Source organism: Folsomia candida, unplaced genomic scaffold (genome assembly GCF_002217175.1).
Source record: "Folsomia candida strain VU population unplaced genomic scaffold, ASM221717v1 Fcan01_Sc005, whole genome shotgun sequence".
Lineage (NCBI taxonomy): Eukaryota > Metazoa > Arthropoda > Collembola > Entomobryomorpha > Isotomidae > Folsomia > Folsomia candida.
In genome coordinates, this window is record NW_019091197.1 from 10,357,877 (window position 1) to 10,382,888 (window position 25,012).

The following is a 25,012-nucleotide window of genomic DNA, read 5'->3' on the forward strand; positions in this document are numbered from 1 at the left end:
GCACATCAGCGGCAACAATAAAAGAGTGTCTCAAATGGAATACTACGGCTATCGTTTCGCTGTCCGGAATTCATTCAATCCGTTCCTAAGCGCTGGGAAGCTTACGCAGCAGTATTTCGTGGACGCTTATATCAAGACGGAAGGAAATCGCCTTAATTTCATCAAGATGAATCAATCGAAACTGAGAGCCGAAACGTACAAGTGTCTGGCTGATTATCTCCAATCTGATGCAGGTGGAATTTACCCGGGGAAAGCTATCATTTTACCATCATCCTTTCAAGGCAGCCCTAGAAACATGCAGCAGCATTATCAAGATGCAATGGCCATAGTTCGACGATACGGAAAACCCGACCTTTTCGTTACAATGACATGCAATCCGAAATGGAAAGAAATCCAAGAAAATCTGGAGCCCAATCAACGGGCGTAAACCGCCCGGACTTGGTTTCTCGAGTGTTCCATATCAAATTGAATGAGCTGTTGGATGATATCGGAAAGCGCCATGTTCTTGGGAAGCAAAAGGCAAAAATTCACGTCATCGAATTTCAAAAACGGGGCCTTCCCCACGCTCACATTTTAATAATTTTGAGGCAAGAGGATAAACCTTCGACTGATGATAAAATTGACAAGTTGGTCTGCGCGGAAATTCCAGATCCAGTGTCCCATCCAAAACTTCATTCTATGGTTACCCACCATATGATTCACGGCCCTTGCGGGACCCAAAACATGAATAGTCCATGCATGGATGGGAATAATTGCACAAAGGACTTCCCTAAGGATTTCTCAGCTGAAACCATCGCCAGTATTGGAGGCTACCCGAGATACAGAAGAAGGGAAAATGGGGTCACCGCAACGGTGGGACAAAAATCGATCAACAACCAATGGGTCGTGCCTTATAATCCTTTTCTGCTGCTTAAATACAACTGCCACATCAACATCGAAGTTTGTGCTACAATTAAAAGTGTAAAATATTTATTCAAGTACGTGTACAAAGGGCATGACTGTGCAAATGTTGAGATTCGTGAGAATGCTAATCAACACGATGAAGTGAAGTCCTTTCTTGATGCTAGATATATCAGTCCTCCAGAAGCTGCGTGGCGGTTGTTCGGGTACCGAATGCACCAGCAAACACACACCGTTTCCAGACTGCAAGTCCACCTCCCTAACGAGCAGATGATTGTTTTTCAAAAAGACAGTATACCATCTGCTGTTAGGAACGCCGCCGCTACAGACACCACTCTCACGGCTTGGTTTAAGTTGAACCAGATTGACTCGGACGCAAGGAATTTATTCTATTTTGAAGTCCCAGAGCATTACATCTTTGAAAACTTGGCGGCCCAGGAGGATAACACAATAAAGCAGAAAATCTGGAGAAAAAGGAGGAACCGCCGTGGTGAAAAAACCATAGGCCGCATATATACAGTCAGCTTCTCAGAAACCGAGCGTTATTGCCTACGAATGCTTCTCCTCCACAAGAAGGGTGTTACGTCATTTGAGGATTTAAGAACAATCAATGGAACCATCCACGATAACTTTCAACAAGCCGCTGCTGCTCTGGGATTATTAGATAGTAACGAAATATGGGAAGAAACCTTGGACGATGCGGTGATATCTGGAATGCCATATCAATTGCGCCAGTTGTTTGCCCTAATATGCATTTTTGCCTGTCCAATGAATATTGTTTCTCTCTGGGAAAAGTACAAAGTCTCATTGATGGAAGATGATTTTGGTCACCGCCACCCAGAAGACTGTCAGCATTGTATGAACCTGGCACTACGAGACATCCAAGAGACCCTCGCTATTCATGGAAAATTCTGTAATGACTTTGGCCTCCCGAAACCAAGACCAGTCGGCTTAGGGGCACCCATCACCAACTTTAATCCTTTGGAGCAAGAGTTACTTGGGTTAGAAATGTCCCGTAATTTAAATGCTGAACAACTTGCTGCTTTCGAGTTAATTTGTGCCTCCATAGTTGACCCTACAGAGAAATCAAAATGCTACTTTATTGATGGACCCGGTGGGAGTGGAAAAACTTATTTGTATAAGACTTTGATCAGCACATTGCGAGGGGAGAACAAGATCGTTGTTTCAACAGCTTCCACTGGCATTGCTGCGAATCTCTTACCAAATGGCGAACTTATCACTCTCAATATAAGCTGCCAGTCCCACTGGTAGAGAACTCAGTGCGTCTTACCTCTGCTGATGCTAGACAAATAAAAGCATCAGATTTGTTAATTTGGGACGAGTGGACCATGGCTCCCAGGCACGCATTATCATCTATAGATCGCCTTCTTAAAGAAATCACGACGAAGGATATTCCTTTCGGTGGAAAAGTCTTGCTGCTTGGTGGCGATTTTCGACAAACACTTCCAGTGGTGCTCAAAGGATCAAGATCAGCAATTGTCGAAAGTTCCATTAAATTCAGCAATTACTGGGATAAATTTGCTAAGCTGACCTTGGTCCAGAATGTTAGGTCCGTTGACCTCGAATATAGCGAATGGCTGCTGAAGTTGGGAAATGGCGAGCTACTCAACTCGGACAATCTTCCCGACGATTTTGTGGAAATTCCTCTGGCAATGATTGCTGACAAGTCCATCGTCCAAGAAATCTTTGGTGAAAAACTAGGGACTTTTGAGGACGTCATGAATGTGCCCAACCGTGCAATACTGTGTCCCAAAAATGAGGATGCCCATAAGATCAATCGGGAAGTTTTGGATATCCTAGAAGGCGAGGAAGCGTCATATCTAAGTGTGGACTCCATTGAAGATGGGACAGAACAAGTCGCGGTTTTTTATCCGACGGAATTTTTGAATGGCCTCCACCCTTCGCCACCTCATATCTTACGACTCAAAGTTGGTGCTGTAATCATGTTATTGAGGAATCTAAACACCAAGCGTGGGCTATGCAATGGCACTCGCCTCATTGTAACAAAACTGCAAGTGAACTTAATCACTGCCCAAGTCTTAACTGGTTCTGCCGCCGGCCATTCAGTATTTATCCCAAGGATTCAACTAGCCCCTATAAACCCTGAAATACCGTTTGTCCTCCGACGGCGGCAATTTCCTGTGAATCTTGCATTTGCTGTGACCATCAACAAGTCTCAAGGCCAGACAATGGATTTGGTTGGAATTTATTTACCCGAACCCGTTTTTAGCCATGGCCAACTTTACGTCGCTTTTTCAAGAGTTCGTCGTTCCTGTGACGTGAAGGTTGTAATTGTGGATGGCGTAAAACAAGGGAAGTTAGTTAGAGGTGTTGACAAAGTATTTACCAGAAATGTTGTTTATAAGGAGGTGTTAGGTTAGATATCTAGTTATTATTCAATTTCTGTACTGTTTTAATGAATTTACTCAAACAATAAACCGGACAATTTACGAATTTCAATTTTCAAAATTCATACATAATATTGTGACGCATTCTTTATTGCCCCGCATAAACAGCATAGCATGAAAATTTGTTTGAAGATTTCTTTTTAATCTTTAATTTTCGAAGTGCTGTAAATTTATTTCACTTCCGTCAACATCAGAGCGTTTCAGAATAAAAAATTCATTGCGTGGTTAAACGCTTGCCCGGCGGGAGACGGGCTTATACGCTAGTTTTTATTAAATTACGCAAACAGTTCCGTTTCTGGAAAGTTTAAAAAAAATTACCCCAATTTAGGGAACACGAATATTAAATTTTAGATAACCTTATGAAAATCTCCTCCAAATTTTGTAGAACTTTGTAACGTGATAATTTTGCAGGGGAATTTGCACGATTTGACGAATCGATCCACGACGACGGCGAGTCTTGTATCTCCGCCACTCCCCACGACCGTTTCGACGTCTTCTGCGCCTCCATCCACGCCCTCTCGCCTCGACGACCACATCCTCCTCCTTTTGGTCCAAGAGTTGGAACAAATCCCCAAATTTGACACAAACTCGTCGCAACCGAGTCCCCTCATTTTCACCTCGATCGCTGCCACGCTGCCCGGAAATGGGACGGGACCAGACCTCGCTGCCCGGTACAAATCCATCCTGGCGAAAAATATTGTAGCAGCGAGAAATATGGGGTCACCTCCACCAGCACGGGGCGAACAGGACCCTGCAACCTACGCGATTCCGAACATTGATGGTCCACATGCGAAGGATTGCCGCGAGAGGCGTCCATGCACGCCTTTCAGTACTTGTTCTGCCGGCGGTGCTACCAGTACGATCCCAGAGGGCACAGTAAGTGGTCCACACCCACACTGAAAATCTGGTTGCATTGTTTAAACAAAGTTACATTTACAACTTATTTTGTGGATGTGAACTTTATCCAAAATCTTTCACATCACTTTTACGCGTCTCAAAGTCCTAAAAGTTTCAACTTTTTCCAGATCCTTAAAAGTGTCTCAATTTCCTATGATACATAAACAATTGTCTTACAATGAGTAAAAGTATTTGGCACACTCGAGAAAAAGAATTACAAATTTCTCAAACTATTCTTTGCAAAAATTGTAATTTGTGGCAAATTCCAAAAAGTCTCAAGTTTCTCAACTTTCCTCAGATCCTTAAACTGTCTCAATTTCCCAGGTTGCACAGTTCGTCTCAAATTCCCACTCTGGTGCCCAATCTCAGTTCTCGTCTCATCTTTTCATAGCATCTTTTCTCAAAATTTTCCAGATGGTGACGACCACATTGACCTCAACACTCGTCGACCTCAGTCCTCGACCACTCCTGCTCCATTCTTCTGCCAAAACCCGGCCTGTTTCCTAATAAAGTCCGAATTTCCTCCTCCCCCCGAGGTGGCGGAGGAGGTGGTCTGGACGGCTGGGGAAAAATCCCTCTTCCGCGCCATCCTCCCCTCCTTTCCCGACCCCGGCTACATTGCGCACCTCCTGCTCACCAAAACCTGCGCCCAAGTCGCCACCTTCGCCGCCATCCTCCCCGCATTTAGATGGATAGAAACATTGGTGAAATTTATGCAGCATTTCAGATCATTAATATTGTCTCGCAAGCTTAAGTAATAATTAAATTTCATACGCACTTATAACAAATTTTTAGACTTTTATAAATGATCACATTTATATTAGTTTTTTGTACAGAAACAATAAGAAATCAAGAGTAAGATTCAAAAAAAACCCATCACCATTTATATAAAGGATAAATTTAATTAATTAACCTACTTACAAATTAACATTTAGTATTACAACTTATACCGATTGACAAGAATTTCAGTATTTGACCATGATTAATTCTCTCTTTGTATGTAAATACTACACAGGCCGGGGATGAAGAAATTACTGAAAAATTTTAACAAATTGGAACCTTCTCTCTTAATTTTCCACTCGTGGAAAAACTCGCGTATGCAACAAATTCATTAACTAATAGGAATAGTTATAATTAATTAATTAATAATAATAATTAACGAATAGGGTTAACCCTAAACTTCTTCTGGAATGGTTGGAACTGAGTGACTAATCTATTTTTGGTTTCATTGTTCCCTCATTTGTTCAGTAGTTTGGCTGAGATTTCATGAATAAGATTTAATTAAAAATAGAAATTTCGGGACCCATTATGACACGCATAGCACCACCTATTCCTTATTAGGATTAGTCGCCGTTGCCGTCGCCGCCGCCGGTGAGGACTGATTAGTACGATAAGTGATTATCTGCACGTCGTCGTCATCATCGTCGTCATCTTTTGGTTTGATTTTGACGGCGTTTGTCAATGCAGCAACAAGATTAGACGGGATGACGGCATCGAGACGAACGGGAGGTTTCAAATGGATGATCCCAATGTCGTAAGGGATCGGAGAAATCTCATCGGAAACGTCCTGCAGCAAAGTGTAGAGCTTTTCCGGCTCTGAAGTGGGGGGAATTAAATCAATCCAGCTTTGCACACCATCCATTAGTTGCGCTGTAGAGGAAAATTTGAGTAAAATGTGGACAATTTTTTAGGGGAAACTTGGCACAAAATTTCTAGCACCCACCGAAATTGTGTTCATCTTCTTCTACCCGCGGTCCCCGGCTGATGAGGTCATCTTCATATTCTGAACCCTCACATTCCTGCACCTCGTCTTCCTCATCCTCGAGTGGTTTGACATCATCCACGGCAATGAGGTCATCATCATCATCTTCATCGTCATCGTCGTCGTCCGTCATGGCGAGGAAAGATCTCTTGTGACCCGTGGAATCCTTCTCTGATCCCATCTTTTCAACATAAATGTGCATAAATATTTATATAGCTCATAATAAATAGATGAATCAAAGGAAATTAAAATTCGGCTTCGAGTAAAAAATAAAATATAGGCACCTTGACTGGAGAATTTGGTTCCAAATTCGGCTGCTTCTTCACTTGAACTTTCTTCCAGAATACAGGGGTGAAGAGCGTTTCCAAGGAAGAAGAAGAAACAGACGAACTGGTAGCTCCCTCCGCTTCGTCGTCGTCGTCGCACTGGTTCATGTAGCTCAACTTTTTCTCTCCAGCCGTCCTTTGCGTAGGGACGTATTCCGACAACCAATTCCGGGGCTTGACCTTCATATCAACCTTCGCGGCTGGCGATGAAGAATCGTTCTTCTTCTTGGGAGACTGTTTTTTCAAAGATGCTCCTCCAGGGGTAGACTTTTTCGAGGAGGGCTGCTTCTTCTTCTTCATTTGGTCTTCTACTTTTACTCTATCAATCAAGACCACCGGTTGCACGGATAACTCTGGAATCCAATTCAATATTAGTTTTGAAACATTTTCAAAATTTGTACTAAATATTTCCCACAAAAATTGTCATCTATATTTGTAAGCTGTTTTACCTCTCTCAAAAACAATAAAATATTTCTTACGCGTTAATTTATCCTTTTTGGCATTACTAGCAGCTCCTTTCGGCTCGACCACCACGGCTTGCTTCCTTTTGACGGCCTTCCGTTTGGCGGGTAGCGGTGCGATGGCAGCCTTTGATTTAATCTTCCAGAGTGACACCTTCTTGGGTGATGAGGGCGGACTGGCGGCTTTTGCGCCCTTCTTGGACTTCACAGTCAGTGGTTTTCTCGCCCTTTTCGTCTTATCCTCGGACGCCTCTTCTTCGGCAACGATGTCACTTTCCCAGTAGTAGCAGACAACTCTCGACGAGGTCTCTTGCTCATCGGAAGCGTTAAATTTTGACTCCGAGACACGTTTCGACATCGTTTCAACCGTCCGGTACGGCCACATCCGGGGGGAAGGAGGTGGTCGTAATTTTCCAATTTTATATGCACACAGAAATTGGGGAGAAGACCCAAGTTGTATCCTGGAAGAGAAGACGTGGCAGATTTTTAGTAAAACTTGCATGAGCATTTTCACAAGAAAAAAAACTAGACAATTAGTTATCTGATGGCCTTCTTACTCCGAATGACGGGTTCCCTAAACTTCTCCCAGACGACATTCCTCTTCGCCGCGGTGCGACTGCTGCTCGAAACTGGCAGTGACTTTTTCGTCAAACTGTCACTCGCTCCATCACGGACAAAACTACCCAAAAGCTCGACCTTCGACTGGAGCAGAATTTTAGATTTTTTAATCTATCCCAACATTGAAAAATAATAGTCAGCATCTCCTCAGCAGTTGATGCTTAATTAATTAATTAACTGCACACTTACCTGTTGGATTAGTCCGCTCACCTCCCGCACAACCAGGGCACACCGGTCGCAAAAGGTGAGTCCTCCTACGTTCTCGACGTAGCGAAAGTCTGTGGCGGAGACGTGAAGATCTCCGAATATTTTCATCGTCGCGTGCTTGATGCTGGGCGAGTGTGCGGAGGACGCCGAGGTGCACAGGGCATCGCAGTAGAGACATAATTCTTGTGTGGAGCAGGGCGTAGGTGAGGTCATCGCTCCACGGCTTGAAGTCATCCTCAAAACGGTGAAAGAAGGACTGCAAAATAATTTAGAAAAAGTTTGCTTAGATAAGGCGCTGCTAAAAGTGAAAAATAAGACCTCTGGGCATATCTTTTAAAAAATATATTTATTTAAAAGCCTCATCATTGTTACAGGAATTGATGGCTTTGTATCACCGCAAGACCGAATATTTACGCTAAGATTTTAACAATAAATATGACAAACAAAACCAAACAATATACCAAAATCAACTTTCTTACCTGGTCTTGGTCTTTTCCAACTTTGGTGATTGGTGGGTGGTGTGGCTCGGCCCTCACTCAGGACGACGTTGCTTTCGTTTAGAAATGGATAATCACGCCAAGTAAATTAAATTAATGATGACTGAAAAATCCAGATGGCAATTTTCACTTTTCACTTTTAGTTGACGACAATAGAGGAGAAACTTTGTCCTCGTGTTGTAGTCAAAGTCAGGCGGGTGGCGAGAGGCAGGTTGAGACTCACTCACTCGCTACCCACTCACTTTCTCCATATAAAAGATAACCCATCTAGCTTATCATCTTGATGCGACTAATAAATATGCATTCGATTCAAGAGAAAGCAGTTTCTTATTGATTATTTTTCTAATGATAAGCACACAATTTAACAATGTCACATAAATCTCGACGATATTGAATTTTATTTCATGTCACTCCTTTTACATATACGTACGTACGATTAGTACAAATTATCAAATATTTGGCTCTACCTTATCACGACGAATTGTTATTGCTTATCTTCGTCTCTGCCGTGCCATTATTTATCACACCTGCTCCTGCCTCCTTGTACTGCAGGATGAATGTCCGTGCGGCGGGTGTGGTGGCGTCAGAGACCACGATCACGATCGCCATGATCTGAACCCGTCCTTCTTCACAACTGCTGCTGCTGCTGCGTCCACTGCTGCGACTGGCGGAAATGTCCCAAGTCGACTCTTCGTACCGGGCTTGATGGCGTTGATAGATTAGGGCGGGGAATGAAAAAGTTGGAGATGAAGATTCCACCCCCAGCGATCCAAAATGACCAGGCGTACTTTCCCGTGTAGTCGTACAGGAGGCCTTAACGGAGAAATAAGGGGTAAGCTCCAGTCACAAATTCTAGTCAAATTTATGCAGAAATGAATGTAAAATACCAGCGATGGGTGGTCCGATCAGTTTCCGATCCCTTGCACGAGTAGGAGGAGACCGTACGCGGGGGTAAACTTTTCCAAACTGACGACCTAAACGTTAAGCAGGTAATTATTAGTTATCATTCACTTTCACTAATTAATTACGTCTGGCTATGATTTTTCTCTCGTTACTTGAAGAAGGATGACGGGTGTGAGTGAGTAATTTGCCGCAATCATCAAGCCAAAGACTCCGCAGAGCAAGACGAGGAAGTAGTAGGTGAGCCCCATGCTGAACAACTTTCCAAAGAGGCAGGGCATCAGGCCAGTCACGATGCCACAAATGGAAATACACAAGCCATAAATCGTCACGGAATTTGCCCACTTCTTGTCCCCCAAATACCCCAAAATTATCTGCAAAACGAAATCACAAATAAAAGTTGAATAATAATAATTAATACTTAATTTCCTAATTTAACGGATTAAATTTCTTTACATTTCCGAAAACGGTTAAAAGTCCGATCGTACTTCCCAACATGGCTCCTTCCGAGTAGCCCAAGCCCGTGGCAGTGTCGGCAAGAAAGGTCAATGGGGTTCGACCGGATGGGGTTCGACTGGTCCGCAGATGACGTCCGGGATCACGGCGGGCGTTTCCGAGCTCAGCATCGCGTCCTCCACGAAGGGCGTCATGAAGTCTGCGCAGACGTCGAAATTGAACGGGTCGTCGGCCCTCTTGGGAGGACCCGGCTCTCGGTCCAGTTCCGCCGGGGGGGGGGGTCGGCGTCATGGGCGTCGTCGTCGACTTTGTCAGCTGTCTGTCCGGCGGCGTCATGCGTCTCATCGAGACCTCCGTCGTACTCGATGACGTCTCCCTCCACCACGTCATCAACGCCCTCACCAATCTGAGCCAGGAAACTATGGAAATCGCTTATTCCAATCGGGTCAGAAATTTGTCAAAATTTCAAATTAAATCAGCAATTACATATCATTTATTAAATAATTTTATCTCAACTTTCCCGAGTTGAGATAAAGTAAAGTCAAAATCCGAGAAAATCAGGTTATTTTAATTTGTTTTTCGGACAAATTTCACTCCTTAAAATCCCAACCCTTCCCGAAAATCGTGCAATAATCCGAAATTAACTCCCCTCTTTCCAGGAACCTTCCCTCTTCGCAGTGGCCAAGCTGTTGGAAATCGGTCTGGTGAACCTGGACCGGGTAGAAATCTACTGGCGGCCTTTGACGAACCACCTCCTGGAAGTGTGTCGTCACCCGCACATCCGAATGCGGGAGTGGGGCTCGGAAGCCATCACCTTCCTCGTCCGCTCCGCCCTGCTGCACGAGGAGAGCAAGGAGGACAAGGTGGCCGGCCTGCTCCTCAGCTCCCTATGCGAACTCTCCTCCGTCCCCCGCAACCAGGGAAAATGAGATTCTAAAGGAAGAACTGTAGTAACTTGGGCGGTGAAGCCGCATTGAGAGACACGAGAGCCGGTAATATTCGTCTAATTTTATTTTGTCCAGCCTCTTTTTCCACCACCGTCACCACTTTGCTTCAGTTTTTTGGCAGCCAGCCACCACCATGCTTTATGTACTCCTCCGCTCCAAATCAGTTCACCATATGCTTGCTCTCTTGCATAAAATTTGTGTTTACATTTCTCACTACAATTAAATTTGTAAAAATAATTACCCTAGTGGTTTTTGTAATTACTATCAACATGACAAATGCATAAAATGCTATTGGAATTGCGTTCTTGCTGAATTAATTAATTGGAAATACTGAGACACATAAAGACGTCTGAATGCAAGAGGTCAAACCTTCCCGTTTGGTCACACCCGGCGTGTCTCCGCCGTCGCAAGACGTGCCACGGCCGCCGGAACGTGGCTTATCGTCGTCATCACCGTCGCCACAACGTGCATGGTTGGAAAAGTTTCTTAAAGAATTAATGTTGTTTGGTATATTGTTGTCTTCAGAACCAGAGGTAATCATTTGGGCCATTTATGAAAGAATTGAGTTGTATTACAAACAAAGACATATCAACATATTAATTATTCTTCTCGAATTATTTTTAGGTGCAATATGTAGCTCTGAGAAACATCAATTTGATTGTGCAAAAGCGACCCGCTTGCTGCCAGCAGTTTAACCGAAATGACTCGAGATTAGTGGGACATTTAGTCGCAGATACTTTAAATATAATTAATTTTATACATATCTGGAGATTGTAAAAAGAAAAAGATTTTCACTCATTTCGTACGTTTATTTCAGAAATAGTAAAATATATATGGACATGACATTCACAAACCGAGCAATACAAGGAATGTCTGGATTTGCAGTTAAATTCAATAAAAATAGTTTTGGGCTACTTCCAAATCAATCCTGTGGGGCGCCTTTGCCCGTTAATACTACTGGTCCTGTATGCATCATTCATAACTTCATTCAGACTTTCCATAATCCTTTCTGGCTGAACTTTTACCCTCGATGGACGAAGTTTCTGTTGCAGTTGGCGAATCCTTTTTTTGTTGTCCGTGGTTGAACTTGGACTGGTTTCAGGTGACGAAATGTTGGATTGAGGTCGAGGACTAGATACGGATGACGATGGGGAGCAAGGCGACTCGAAGCTTCCACTAATTTCCGGCTGCGACACGTCCAACGACGGCGGTGACACGGCAATTGATGTTACTTCTTTTGGTAAAATAGGGATGAATTTAATACTGGGACTAGGTCGGATAATTTCACTGGGTGTAGAAACTGTTAATAATTGCTCCTGCGACACAAAAAATCTTGATGGAAGGGCGGATGGTTTTAGTCTTCTTAGAATTGTTAAACTGATCATCCTTAAAATGTAGGTCGCAAATCATGGAGACGGGGGGAACATTTTGACAATCGAGATCCAAATACTCACACCACTTCTTGAATCGAAGCGATAGAAAATATTGCAACTTAATATTCTTTATTAGAATGCCAAAATTATTTTCCATTTAATTTATTAACACGCCTGACCTGTCTGGCTGGGATGGAAATTGATAAAACTGAGCTTCCGGATTTTTATGTTTTGTTTTAGCACACCTTGGATATTTACAACAGGTTATTTTCAGTGTCCTTGGTGGTGGTGACCCCCACGGCTGGGTCACTTCATTTGAAGGCAGGGACACGTGGAGGCTGGAAAATATTAACCCAATGTATTTAATGTCTTAATTTAAAAAAAAATTGCTCAAGTAATGTTTACAGTACGTGTGCATGTGTATTATATAATTTAATGTGCAAATAGATATGTGTACTTACCATGTACTGCCGAGGGGTACACTGTTTAATTGCAAGTAACTTTTTTAAATAATTAATTGAAGAAATTTAAGCTGGCTAAAAATCGATCGGACTGGAACTGTATTTTTCTTTGCCACGCAAAGGAAACCATGTGGTGGTGATTGAATTGCATCAGCTTTTTCTCATGCTGAAACTGCACACAGTTATTTGGCCGATCTGTTAAAGCCGCCCATTTGCAGGAAGAACAAAATAATATTAAGCTCCGCTGGTTGGCTGCTGAGCTCTTCCATAAGCTTCACTCAAATACATTGCATGAGTCGTTCCTCTTCCCCTAGTTTATTTCATATTCCATGCAATCACCCCAAAGCCCTCCGTGGCGCTCAACTACGCCTTGTTGTTTATATACCAACCTCACATCCATCGGGAATTAACGTCAAACATCACTGAATACTTTGAATTCATATTCACTCATCACTGGACGACGAAATTTCCATTCACAGGACTGGGTGATTGATTACAAAGTCAAAAAATTTTTAACATTTCACATTGTGCTAAAACCATTATACTGAGGTTGTCAGCTGAAAGGCGCTCACCCGTCGTGATCATTGATTTTGGATAACACATTTCCGTTTTACCGTTTGGCTACATTTTTTTTAGTTTGGTTAAAGGCTTACATTACAACATTACGATTAAATCCACCGTCATCATGTCTCACAAACAGGTAAAAATAAAATTTAATCCAAAGAAAAATAACGAATGTGTTTTATTTGGGAATAAATAATTATCAGACTCGCGTATTTTTTTAGAGGTTTAGAATGAATGATTTTTAGTCGCTTGAAAGTTGTTTTTAACAAGTTTTAAATGTCATCAAGAAGATAACGTGTTGAAAAAAAATTATTTGAAAAAAAATATTTAAAAATTATTTAAAAAGAAGATACGGCAAAAATTAAGATTTAATAGGTACAACTTTTAAAGACTGGTTGATTCCAGGCTGCTTCCACTGCAACCCCACCTGTCAACTGGAAAGAGACTAAAGTAATTTTGCAAGAGCCAAAGTCACCCGATCCCTCACCTCCTTCTGCGTAAGACATTGTTTATCAATGTTTTCGATTGTGATTCACCACATTGATTTTACTTTTTGATCTTTATTATATTGCAGTCTGCCAGGCCTAATAAAAATTGATCAACTGGTGAGGCAACTTTGTTGAAATTGGTGTGATTTACTATAATGCAAGTAACAATTTATATTTAACCAACAGGTAATGAGAGAAATCTGCAAATATCTAACAATATCAGACATTAAATCATTGCGAACAGTGGACAAGGTTTGGAACCACGTATCAACTTTGGAATTGACAAGAAGAGCAGCCCTCAGGTTGAATATTCGGTGTGGCAAAAACGAGATCACATTGATGAGGCTGGCAAGATTAGAAGAAGAATTTCATCGGCTGGCCAATATCCAAACCGTGCACGTCAAGCTGATCTGGGATGCAGACTTTGAAATATATGGACGCCATGTTGTAGGACCCTACTTTAATCAAGTTTGTAATTCGCTCAAAAATTCATTTCTCAAACCAAGACGACTCTATCTCGATTTTGCGATCAAAGTGCCATAAGACATGGAGTTTGTCAAGATTATTTTGAAAAAGTTTTCACCAGACTTGGAAGAAATACATCTAATCTTTAATTCGATTGGGGAAGGAAAGCGTACCGTCAAAGGCTTGTTTTTTCTCGACACCGACATTGGATTTCCTAAATTGACAAAATTGTGTATCCCTAAACTACTCGACAGCCAGGTAGATATGGACATTGGAGAAAGGTTTCTGAGGTCAATCTTTATCGGTTCTCCTCAAATCAAAGAAATCAAGGTTGGAGATTTGGGATCACGGTTTTCCGATAAATGTAGTGTCCTGGAAGCTCTTAAGAATTCAGATGGATCCAGAAATCAGCTTCTCCCAAATCTGACTGCATTTGATTTGGATTCTGGTAACCGGTTTTTGAAGGAGTTTCCACAGAATTTCACCAGATTAGCAGTAAATCATTGTGACTCGTACGAACTCATCACCAAAAATGCCCAAACACTTGAATCATTGGTTGTATACGAATACTTTGACGAAGACCAACGCATTATTAGGCCTATCCCATCTTGTCCAGTGTTGAAGGAGCTTGAAGTAAACATGGCAGAAGTGGTCCCAACTTTTGTTGTTGAAGGTCCAGTGGAATTAGGAGTGAACTATGCAGAAAAATTTTCCACCCTAACCACTCTTCGAATCAAGGCGACGCATAATTTAGAATTGGCCATCCATATATTCTTTAACCCCAGTGGAAATCAAACCTGCCCTACCCTCAATATCCTGGAAGTCCCTATTTCAATAATGACCATACCTCCTTTTGGTAATTTGTTATTATAATTAATGGATATATGCATGGATAGTACAAAACTTGAATATTTTTTGTTTACAAATTATAGTTGATGTCGAACAGTATAGAGAGGAGCGGGAAGTGTACACAAACGGAAATGAAGAAGAAAAAACGTCGACCTGGATGGATAAACTTGGCAAAATATTTACCAACGCAAAAATCTACCTCCGGAGGGAATGAACAAACTGGTTTTGACGTTCAACACTGGTCAGCGTCATCATCTTATTTATTTATTTCGTTGTAATAGTTGTCATTATTACATTAGCCTAACAATACTAGTTTTATTTGTTGCTCTGTATTCGATATATATAGGATTGCTTACAATCGTATTTGTTTAAAAAATAAGGATTGTAAACTCATGAGCGAGCTCATCATTAATGGGAGGATTTTCATTCGGCTTGAAATTATATTTACTACTGATGGTTGTAGTTAAATTTGTCGTCGGTAGAGTGTTCATTTGAATTAATTTGTATGCATTTGACTACGTAGTGCTGTTCCGATCCATACTTGCATGTATTCGAATTGAGCATTTTTCTCCAGACCCAACGAATGGGATATATAGTAATGTTTGCAAGTAAAGTTTATTACGTTCTAATTTGAAGGTGTCACAGTAGCCTAATCTAACCATGAATTGATCAAGTAGCATTTGAATATTTGAATAAAATAAATAAATCTGCAAAATCCAGTCTTTTATCAGACAATGTCTCAAACTCCTTTCATGTTGATGTCGTCGAGTCTTATCCTAATGCATTTGCCTCAAATTATGAGCAGGCAATCTATACAACTGATAAATTTGAAGTACTCATTGCATACCTCTAAGTAATTTTGTTCCTACTGAGATTGGTCAGTAGTATTATTATCATTCAAATAATGGTCCTGTGATGTTCCCCTGAAAAGGTCCTCTTGCTGAGTGATGTGGTGAAACAAAAGCAGGTATCACAATTTTTAATTGGCAAAGAGTTTAATATTCACGACAGATTATTAAAACGTGAAAAATTTAAATACATGACCCTGAACTACTGCCAAACAACGTGTAAGGTATAAATTTGAGTCGTTAATTAACGAACGACAAACGTCTTCACATTCGTATGCACATGTCATCACTGGCACCAGTGTGCTGTGTGTACTGCACAAGGTCAACAAGTGTGTCACATCATCACTGACTCAAACCTGTATCACATCAGCCCACGTCGCCCAACATCGCCCCGCCTCGCCCGGGGTTCATATATCCCGAGACAAAGTACACACGATTCGCCATGAGGACATTTAAAATCGTTTTATATATCGTTGTATAACTCGGATCGCACAGCTTTATTAACGCTGAATTTCAGCTGAATTTCTTGTTTTTTTTTATATTACTCTTAGTTCTACCATGGAATCTATCCCTTCAACTTCGACATCTCGGGTGAGGAAGCACAGAGCATCACTGTCCATTGAAGACATTGAAAAACGAAGAGCGGCGGATCGAATTCGAAAAGCCCGTAAAAGAAGTGAATCCAAAAGACAGCAGGCGGATACAAGAATTAACGAATTGAATGCTATTGACCAGGGTATTATATTTTTTTATAAATAAAAAACTTTAAAATCTTTTCTTTAGAGATTACACAAGCTAATTTAATTTTCTTGATTACAGAAATCAACAATGTCGATGCCCAAGTACCTAAAATGTCAGAATTTATAGCAAACTACCAACAACATTCAAATGGTACTGCGGATCATGGGTTACTCTTTTTCGTTAATTTTATATTAATTGCCTTGATTCGTAGTTACCGAGATGGAGGTTGCGGAGTGCACTCTAACGCCGTTGTCGTCAACCGAGCGGTCCAGGATCCACAGGGCTAGAGCGTCGGCAATTGCAATAGAGCAAAGGCGTAGGTTGGAACGGATAAGGGCACAACAAACTCGTGCAGCAGAGACTGAACAAGAAAAGACAGTAAGAAGGGCTAAGGATGCTGAACGGCATAGACGAGTTCGTTCGAATCGTAAGAAAGATGCAGATGATTAACCAGAAACCCAATCTTTGAACGCGTGGGACGAGATTCGAATTAATGAAGATTACTATGGGAAAGAATAACTAACTGTACTTCTCTGCCAACAAGGGCCACCAAGAAGGAGAGGTTGGCTTACAAAAAAAATGTTGTATATAATTCGGTGCTGGTTAGGTTCTTGACTATTATTCCCTCTTGTTATTTTTTTGCTGCATTGATACGATATCGAAACAATAAACCGTTCAAATAAAGATTTTCAAGCATTTCATACAGAATTTTATTATTACCCTGTACAAATATAATAATAAGAAAGTGTATAGTTAGTTTATTTTTTAACTAGCGTACAAGTCCGTCTCCCGCCGGGCGAGAGATGATTAGATTATCAAAATTTCACCAGTTAAATATTTTGGATATATTTATTTTAAAAAAACAATTTGACGCGAACGGAAGTGAAAGCAATTTGCAACACAAGTTAAAGTGGACAATTAAATGTCACCCACTTGGCTCTGTCACCTCTACCATCCCAGTCTGCCAGTGGCAATAGTAGTGCCACTGGCAGTTTATCTGGCACCCCACTTGGATCTGCCATCTCTGCCAGCCTAGTCTGCCATTGGCAACCACACCCAAACGACAATCCATTAAATAACTACTCCCAGATAACCACCGCGAGGCAGCCACACCCTGACAACCACCACCAGATAAGCATCATCAGATAGCCCCCAAGATAACCAAAATCAGATAATTACTCACAACATAACCGCTACCAGGCCGCCACACCCCGATAACCCCTTTCGATCTTGTTTAGTGCAAACATGTGCACACTAAACAAATACAGTTTATATGACACCAAAATCTTGTTTAGTGCAAACATGTGCACACTAAACAAACAGTTTATGATATGACACCACAAACATGTGCACACTGCACGGAACTGTTAGTGCAGTGGTATGCACTGCACTGGCTGTTATCTGAGAGTGGTTATCATGGATGCTTATCTGGGGGTTGTCTGATGTTGATTATATGGGAGTGGTTGTCTGATCGAGGTTATCTTGTGTGGTTGTTTGGGAGCGGTTGTAAGTGAAAGTTTGCCTCAAATTAAAAAGTTTTGAATTTTCGCGCCATTCGAAACTTTACTTTCACCACTTTCACTTTCGTCGAGGACGAATTCCTTGGACAGACATTTCCAGCTTATAATATAGATATAGAATATAGATCATAAATTTTCCATGCGTCGCAAATTAATTTCATTTCCATCGACGCCAGAGGTTCAAATAAAAAAAATAAATTGTGTGGAAAAATTCTCGCCCGGTGAAGACGGGCTTATACGCTAGTGCATTATAATACTGGTGTAGGGAATGACGGAAAAGTTTAAACTTAATCACTTTAGAGGTTTTGATTATAAAAAAATTATCAAGTGGAATAGGTTTGTGTTGTCAATATAAGAGACTAGCATATAAGCCCGTCTCCCGCTGGGCGAGAGTTGATTTTTAAAATTCCACCAATGAAAAATTTTGAAGAGATTTATTAACTGACACCCTTTAAAGTCAACGGAAGTGAAAGAAATTTAGAATTGATGCTTTAGCGGCAAATTACAAAATTGAAAAAATCTCACAAAATCCCCATTTGTGCGGAGTTTTGAATAATATAATGTATGAATGCGTTTTCAGTTCGAAAATCACAAGAAACTTTTATTTATTGATTGAATTAATTCATCAAACCTTTATAAAATGAACAAAGAATAAACATTTAAACCAATGCTTTTATTATTAACAACACTTCTTGTAAACACCTTGTCGACAATCTCTAACTTTGGGAGCTGCAGGAGGTACACATTAAATTCACTTTACCACAGTAATGCTCAGCAATTGAAATCTCGTCCAGGGATGATGGGTCAGCATACTCTTGACTTACTCGATCCTGTCTCGGCCGGTCAGCAATTTTTGTCTTTCTTGCAGCTTCTTCCTCTTCAGTCTGTTCTGCAGCTCGGTTTTGTTGAGCAACCTCCATGTCTTCAAGTAAATAAACACAATGAATGTAATATTAATTAATTAATAACAGGATGAAATTGTTGATCTCGTACAATTAGAAGTTTTTTCGTCAGCAGAGATGATTTCAATATCCGAAGTAGAAGTTTCCTGGGCAGCTACCATCTCGATATCTGTAATCAATGTACACTACGCTACTATAATTAATTGCATAATGAAAGCTATAAACAAAATATTTCAACACTTCTTTACTATTGCCAATATCCAATTGGCTAGCTGCAGGAATCACCTTACGATTTGCCTCTTCTTTTTTACGGGATTTTCGCAGTCGGTCTGCTGCTCTTTGTTTTTCCCTATTTTCAACCGATAGCGATGCTCTGTACTTGCGCATCCGAGATGCAGAAGTTGAAGGTATAGACTTCATTGTTGAACAAAGAGTAGTAAAAACAATTCGTAGTTCGCGTTCGGAATGAATTAAATGCATCTCGTGGTAAATTGTGGGTACTTGGTCTGGGTATATATCAACCCCGGGGCGACGTGGGCGACATTGGGGGATGCAAACAAAATACATCTCGGGGTGAAATGAATCCCACGTCCCAATGTATTGCACATGCACATGCACAGTATGTGCATTGTGCCCTTGTTTGCACTAAACGAGATCGACATGTCATGTCATAAACTGTTTGTTTAGTGTGCACATGTTTGCACTAAACAAGATTGAAGTGTCGAGTCTTGAACTGTTTGTTTAGTGTGCACATGTTTGCACTAAACAAGATTGAAGTGTCGAGTCTTGAACTGTTTGTTTAGTGTGCACATGTTTGCACTAAACAAGATTGAAGTGCGAGTCTTGAACTGTTTGTTTAGTGTGCACATGTTTGCACTAAACAAGATTGAAGTGTCGAGTCTTGAACTGTTTGTTTAGTGTGCACATGTTTGCACTAAACAAGATTGAAGTGCGAGTCTTGAACTGTTTGTTTAGTGTGCACATGTTTGCACTAAACAAGATTGAAGTGTCGAGTCTTGAACTGTTTGTTTAGTGTGCACATGTTTGCACTAAACAAGATTGAAGTGCGAGTCTTGAACTGTTTGTTTAGTGTGCACATGTTTGCACTGCACTGTAGAATAGTGTCGATGTTGATATCTTGGGTGATTATCTAGGGGTTGTGAGATAGTGATTATCTGGGTGTGGTTGCCAGACGGTGATTATCTATGTGTGGTGTGATGGTGATTATGTGTGAGTGGTTGTCTGATCGAGATTATCTTGTGTGGTTATAAGTGAAAAAATAATTTGGTTTTAAATTAATATTTTTGAACGCCGTTCAAAACTTTACTTTCTCCATTTTCACTTCCGTTCCGGAAAATCACTTTGACTTCCATTACCAAGAGACATTTCCAGCCTTTATTAGAATAATTAATTATATGGTTGAACTGTGAAAAATTTGAATGAGAAGTCTTAAAATGTGTTGAGAATTAATTAAAAAACATTAAATCGTGTAATGATTAACTGCTCGTTTTTATTAAATGAATTGAAAGGGGCAGACTATACAGACCAGAATCAATAAAAATTTACAAACTGGCCAATCTAATGAATTCAACAAATCAATCTTTAGGCAATTGGTAATAATAATAACAATAATAATAATAATAAACCTAAAAATTAGACTTTCATCAAGAGTTACAAGAACATTCTCTAGTCTGTATCCTCATCTGAATTAATGGACATTGTTTCATCGTCAATTGTTTCGTCGCAATCTGACCCGTCATCATCATCATCCCCACTAGCGGATTCACTGGTCGAGTAATCGGATTCTGACGTTTGCGGGTTAAAGTTGACAGCTTCATCATCCTCCGCCTCGTCGTCGCCATCTTCATCCTCATCATCATCATTTGGGTCTTGAGAGAGGTAGGGTTGCTCCTCGTCATGCCGGACCCTGTTTGCCAGAGCCTCTTGCAATGCGTCAACCGCGTTGGTTGGAATCAATACTCCCACTTGGTTTATGGGATCAGATTTTCCGTCATCCCGTTTCCTAAAGACGGTCATAAAGATGGATTGAGGACACGCACTAAGGACAGTGGTGAGCTCGTGCCATGCGGAAATGACATCTCCCACAATGACATGTCGAATAGCGCATCGAACTCCATCCTCACATTTGGACGAACAAAGGGGGGACTCGATGTCAAGCATTTTGTGGTGGCAAGTGTTTAGCTTTGCAGTCATTGACAAGATCCTATTCCACCATGTTTTCGCCTCAACGGGACAGTCCAGCTTTTTCCAATTGAATCGTTGAATATGGTCAGCATCAACTAGACGATGCTCAACATTATAAGGAGTATACAATCGAAGCTTTGTCGAGTTTTTCCTGTGTTTTATTGCACAAATAATTTGATTTTCTCCCTTGATGTAGTAGTCGACACTAGCACTAGGAGAGTCATTAACAACGAGTTGTAACTTATTCCATGGGAGTCCCCTATCTACAAGTATGGTCCAGAGGCTGACTTGACCACTTCTTAGCGGGTAGATTACATCATACTTGGGGTTGCTTTTTAGTTTACACAAGAAGCTAACAAGTTTCAAACCATGGTCAAATTGACCAATCTCTTTTGCATGATCCAACTCGGTCTGGGCGGCGCAGGTGAATAAGGCGTGAAAGTACTTTTGAGTGTCAATCTTCATTCCAAGCACACGGTTGTATACTTTTGCCAAGGTTTTTGAGTTTCTCCCGACCGTTGGTTTCCCCAAACCACCACCATCATTCTCGTCGTCCCCCTTGGTCACAAGTCCTGTTGCGTAAGCATCCTGTGCATATTCAACCATGTCGTGGCGCTCTATCCGTGCCACAAACTCACTTATCACCTTACGGCACGCCAGATTTGATACTTTTGCATCGATGGAGAGACAAGTGTCCAAGTCAACCCCAACCCGATCTCCACTTGATATCGCAGCTTGTTTGGCCAGACGCTCCACGTTGCTCACGACAAAGCGCAACTGTCCGGGAACATTCGTGGTTAGGATCTTGTAACTTGGAGGATATTTCTCTCCGCTTCGATGGGTCCGCCCGAATCCCTGAGTAGTTCTCTCTGCCGACCATGGGAGCTCTGCACAAATGTGAAGCCTTTTCTTTGGGGTGAGATTTGCTTCAGTCACCTGGGCGTGGAGGTTGATGCCAGTTGAGCCCTTGTCAGACAGGATGATCACATTACACTCTTGATTCTGGAATCTCTTTTGTTGTTTGATACAATCGATTTTCCTACTAACAATTTCCCCATCTACAACTCGATTCGTTCGACCCGTTATTTCGGCTACATTTTCCTCTCCTCCAAACATTTCAAATAGGTAATCAATTGGTGTAGTGGGCAAACGAGCCTCCAGAGCTTGATACATGGAGATTAGGGATCTGATTTGGTCCTCACTAACTGTGAACCCCTTTTTAATTTGCACGTCAGCCCCACACATAGTTAGAACATGCTCCCAGTCGTGGTCATTTCTTCTTGCCTCAAGACAATGATCATCCACCTGCCCTTGGTCAGACTCGTGTACGAATGATCCTTCTTCATCTTCTTCTTCAGGCGATGACGACTGTCTACTGCTGCTGCTGCTGCTGCTGCTTCGGCAGTCTGGGAAATCCAAGCGAGGAATCTTGGTTTGAGGGCCCGTACTAGTAGTAGTTTCATGATGGTGTAATAAGTCTTGAGCGCATTGCAACTCTCCTCCTGTATCTGCTGCTGTAGTGCTGGTGGTGGTGGTGATGGGTGAGGCGATAATGGAGGATGATGAATCATCATCTTGGCTGAATGGTGCATCCTTGAGACTTGGTAGGAAACGCAACCCAACGAGACCAAGTGCACCATTTAATCTTGTCCGCGTCATAGAGGGAGGTAGCTTCGAGTCCACACATGCATAGTCTCTCAAGAGGGCCTTTTGACCCGTAAAGGCAAGAGTAATGATATAGGCCCAATCCTCTTGCGGGTAGGCTTTAGTTATTTCTTCCAATGAGGGTAAACTGAAGCTTAGTAGCAAGGCAGAAAAGAAACTCTGATGAGTTCCCCAGTAGCTTCCATCATTTTTGCGAGCGAGTTTTTTTGATGCTGAATCCATGTTTGGTTGCCTGTTGTCCTTCATGACGGCAAGGATGGCTTGCCACTAAAAATAAAGTTTAAATTTTACAAAAGCCTAATAGATGCTGGTAGTGATTTTAATTAAATATCAAATAGCCATACCATCTCGACACAGTCGTTGTACAGTAGTTTGTCCTGGTCTGTAATGTCTCGAATAATCACCTTCCAGTCCAGCACCGGTGGTAAATGTCTTGCAATGAACCGGCCCCGCGACTTGAGATAAATCATGAGAAACTCAGTGACGGATACTCCACACGACTTGACAACTATTTTATTAAACTCGGACATTGAGTTGAAGAGACATCCCTCTCCCCACAGCGACAACCTCGACATGTACTTCAAATGACAAGGCTCTGTCCCAACGGTTGCGGATGCGTACAAAATTTTTGCCCGTGGGTAGCGAATTTGCATGTTGGCAACGTTTCTGCCCGTTACGGACCCTTTCCTTCGACGACCATTAACCATGGTTGTCCTCCCAGTGTCGTATCCTTTGGCCAAATGACATTCGTCGAGTATGATCTATAGCATTGAACAAATGAATCTTGTTTTACATTTTTTTTTCTTTCAAGTATTCTGATTATAGTTTGACCACTCACAAGTCCATCAAAATCATTGTCTACCAGAAAGTCATCAATGTCGGGGTTGGCCATTGAGGAATAGGTTGCAAATAGTATACCCCCGTCAGCATCATTAAACTCGACCCCATCCTGACTGTCCTCCTCCTCCTCCTGTTCCTCCTCTTCTTCTTCCGTATCATCATCATTTTCGTCATGATTATCATCTGAATTGCCAATCTGGAACTCTAGGATTTTTCCTTTTACACGTACATAAAGCGTGGTGCGAGTCCCGATAAGCTTGGCTATAAAGTCCAATTCCTGGATTGCCCCGTAGGATAACTCGGACGAAGTTGAGAGCCAAACAGCCTTTTTGACTTTCATGCCAACGTAAAGCTCCCAGAACAATGCAGCAATCTCGCGAGTTTTTCCAACCCCTGTTCCATCACCTGTTTGTAGTTTATGACAAATAAAGATGAAAAGTGGTGTGGATTTTTTTGTCATAATCTTCCAATTAGTGAAAATTACCCAATAAAAATCCCGGCTGAAAACCATTCACCATTGGTTCGCTCATCCGCTGACAGCACCGTATAAGGAACTCGACCTGTGGACCAGATAATGGAGCATTGCCGCCAAGAGTTTCCAGCTGCTTCGTAAGATCTCCCGTCGTCGACAAAATTCTTGGAGAATAGGTCATCTCCGGGCCCTTAATATATGATAGAGAGGTTGATTCCGTTAATCCCCCCGCATGTGGTGTATCCCATTCCTTGGGAACTGCAAAGCGAAAAAATTCCATTAGTATATGTACCACCCGACTATTTATTATATTGCCCACAAAATAAAACTGCTCACCTCCCTTACAAATATACTTTTTAAACCGCGGCACGTCAATTTGGCGAATGGCCATGCTGATTCAAAGATTAAAGTCTGGCTGATTGAGCATGTGGTAAATTTTCATGTACTTGATCCTCGTCCTCGCTCCCTTAGTACCTTAACTCTGGGGCGTAGATGGGCGCAACGGGGCGCTTGAAACCCTTTCCTGAGCTGGTTCTGGTTCTAATCTACTGCGGCACGGGGCGTAACATAAAGATCCATTAACCATTAACCTACATTACTCCCGAGGTACATTACCTTTGAAGCGTTCCGTAATGGAGCGCCTGATAAATTATCCTGTACCGATACGTGGTATTCCTCATTGATCAAATCAATGCAGCAAGAGAACGACCAGGATCATTGTACCATTGTGTAATCTTGTTTAGTGCAAACATGTGCACACTAAACACAAACAGTCTATGACCCGACATGACGATCTTGTTTAGTGCAAACATGTGCACACTAAACAAACAGTTCACGACTCGACACGCCAATCTTGTTTAGTGCAAACATGTGCACACTAAACAAACAGTTCACGACTCGACACGCCAATCTTGTTTAGTGCAAACATGTGCACACTAAACAAACAGTTCACGACTCGACACGCCAATCTTGTTTAGTGCAAACATGTGCACACTAAACAAACAGCTCACGACTCGACACGCCAATCTTTTTTAGTGCAAACATGTGCACACTAAACATACAGTTCACGACTCGACACGCCAATCTTGTTTAGTGCAAACATGTGCACACTAAACAAACAGTTTGAGACATGACTCGACGATCATGTTTAGTGCAAACATGTGCACACTAAACAAACAGTTTGAGACATGACTCGACGATCATGTTTAGTGCAAACATG

At 41.7% G+C, this 25,012-nt stretch overlaps 6 protein-coding genes across 6 annotated transcripts; 2 read left to right on the forward strand and 4 right to left on the reverse strand.

The window, feature by feature from the left end:
• The first annotated feature begins 678 nt into the window (after positions 1–678).
• LOC110850560 lies at positions 679–2,172 on the forward strand. Its single transcript, XM_022097993.1, has one exon. The coding sequence runs from the start codon at positions 679–681 to the stop codon at positions 2,170–2,172; it is 1,494 nt and encodes a 497-aa protein (XP_021953685.1).
• Positions 2,173–5,121: 2,949 nt separating this feature from the next.
• LOC118435803 lies at positions 5,122–6,148 on the reverse strand. Its single transcript, XM_035852230.1, has 2 exons — positions 5,950–6,148; positions 5,122–5,876 (listed from the first exon to the last, which is right to left on the reverse strand). The coding sequence occupies exons 1-2, from the start codon at positions 6,119–6,121 to the stop codon at positions 5,554–5,556; spliced, it is 495 nt and encodes a 164-aa protein (XP_035708123.1). The 5' UTR covers positions 6,122–6,148; the 3' UTR covers positions 5,122–5,553.
• An 85-nt stretch (positions 6,149–6,233) lies between these two features.
• LOC118435931 lies at positions 6,234–7,133 on the reverse strand. The gene is made up of 2 exons (XM_035852462.1): positions 6,794–7,133; positions 6,234–6,667 (listed from the first exon to the last, which is right to left on the reverse strand). Exons 1-2 carry the CDS (start codon positions 7,131–7,133, stop codon positions 6,234–6,236), a joined length of 774 nt encoding a protein of 257 aa, XP_035708355.1.
• A 1,400-nt stretch (positions 7,134–8,533) lies between these two features.
• On the reverse strand, positions 8,534–9,789 carry LOC118435932. Its single transcript, XM_035852463.1, has 4 exons — positions 9,454–9,789; positions 9,153–9,371; positions 8,985–9,071; positions 8,534–8,910 (listed from the first exon to the last, which is right to left on the reverse strand). Exons 1-3 carry the CDS (start codon positions 9,787–9,789, stop codon positions 9,003–9,005), a joined length of 624 nt encoding a protein of 207 aa, XP_035708356.1. The 3' UTR covers positions 8,534–8,910; positions 8,985–9,002.
• Positions 9,746–10,701, forward strand: LOC118435765 (protein MON2 homolog). The gene is made up of 2 exons (XM_035852180.1): positions 9,746–9,898; positions 10,113–10,701. Exons 1-2 carry the CDS (start codon positions 9,788–9,790, stop codon positions 10,380–10,382), a joined length of 381 nt encoding a protein of 126 aa, XP_035708073.1. The 5' UTR covers positions 9,746–9,787; the 3' UTR covers positions 10,383–10,701.
• Positions 10,702–20,297: 9,596 nt separating this feature from the next.
• On the reverse strand, positions 20,298–24,595 carry LOC110850561 (protein strawberry notch). Its single transcript, XM_022097994.2, has 6 exons — positions 24,409–24,595; positions 24,130–24,338; positions 23,806–24,051; positions 23,320–23,726; positions 22,826–23,242; positions 20,298–22,748 (listed from the first exon to the last, which is right to left on the reverse strand). The coding sequence occupies exons 2-6, from the start codon at positions 24,182–24,184 to the stop codon at positions 20,298–20,300; spliced, it is 3,576 nt and encodes a 1,191-aa protein (XP_021953686.2). The 5' UTR covers positions 24,185–24,338; positions 24,409–24,595.
• Positions 24,596–25,012: the final 417 nt, after the last annotated feature.

Coding starts and splice junctions, on each gene's coding strand:
- LOC110850560 (XM_022097993.1), top strand. CDS start 679: ATGGTTACCCACCATATGATTCACGGCCCTTGCGGGACCCAAAACATG.
- LOC118435803 (XM_035852230.1), bottom strand. CDS start 6,121: ATGACGGACGACGACGATGACGATGAAGATGATGATGATGACCTCATT. Junction 5,877..5,949: donor AGAAGATGAACACAATTTCG/GTGGGTGCTAGA, acceptor TTTCCTCTACAG/CGCAACTAATGGATGGTGTG.
- LOC118435931 (XM_035852462.1), bottom strand. CDS start 7,133: ATGTCGAAACGTGTCTCGGAGTCAAAATTTAACGCTTCCGATGAGCAA. Junction 6,668..6,793: donor CAAAAAGGATAAATTAACGC/GTAAGAAATATT, acceptor ATTGGATTCCAG/AGTTATCCGTGCAACCGGTG.
- LOC118435765 (XM_035852180.1), top strand. CDS start 9,788: ATGCGTCTCATCGAGACCTCCGTCGTACTCGATGACGTCTCCCTCCAC. Junction 9,899..10,112: donor AAATCGCTTATTCCAATCGG/GTCAGAAATTTG, acceptor CCCTCTTTCCAG/GAACCTTCCCTCTTCGCAGT.
- LOC118435932 (XM_035852463.1), bottom strand. CDS start 9,789: ATGACGCCGCCGGACAGACAGCTGACAAAGTCGACGACGACGCCCATG. Junction 9,372..9,453: donor TTTTAACCGTTTTCGGAAAT/GTAAAGAAATTT, acceptor TTCGTTTTGCAG/ATAATTTTGGGGTATTTGGG. Junction 9,072..9,152: donor CACCCGTCATCCTTCTTCAA/GTAACGAGAGAA, acceptor CTTAACGTTTAG/GTCGTCAGTTTGGAAAAGTT.
- LOC110850561 (XM_022097994.2), bottom strand. CDS start 24,184: ATGGCCATTCGCCAAATTGACGTGCCGCGGTTTAAAAAGTATATTTGT. Junction 23,727..23,805: donor TCAGCCGGGATTTTTATTGG/GTAATTTTCACT, acceptor AACTACAAACAG/GTGATGGAACAGGGGTTGGA. Junction 23,243..23,319: donor ACAATGATTTTGATGGACTT/GTGAGTGGTCAA, acceptor TCAATGCTATAG/ATCATACTCGACGAATGTCA.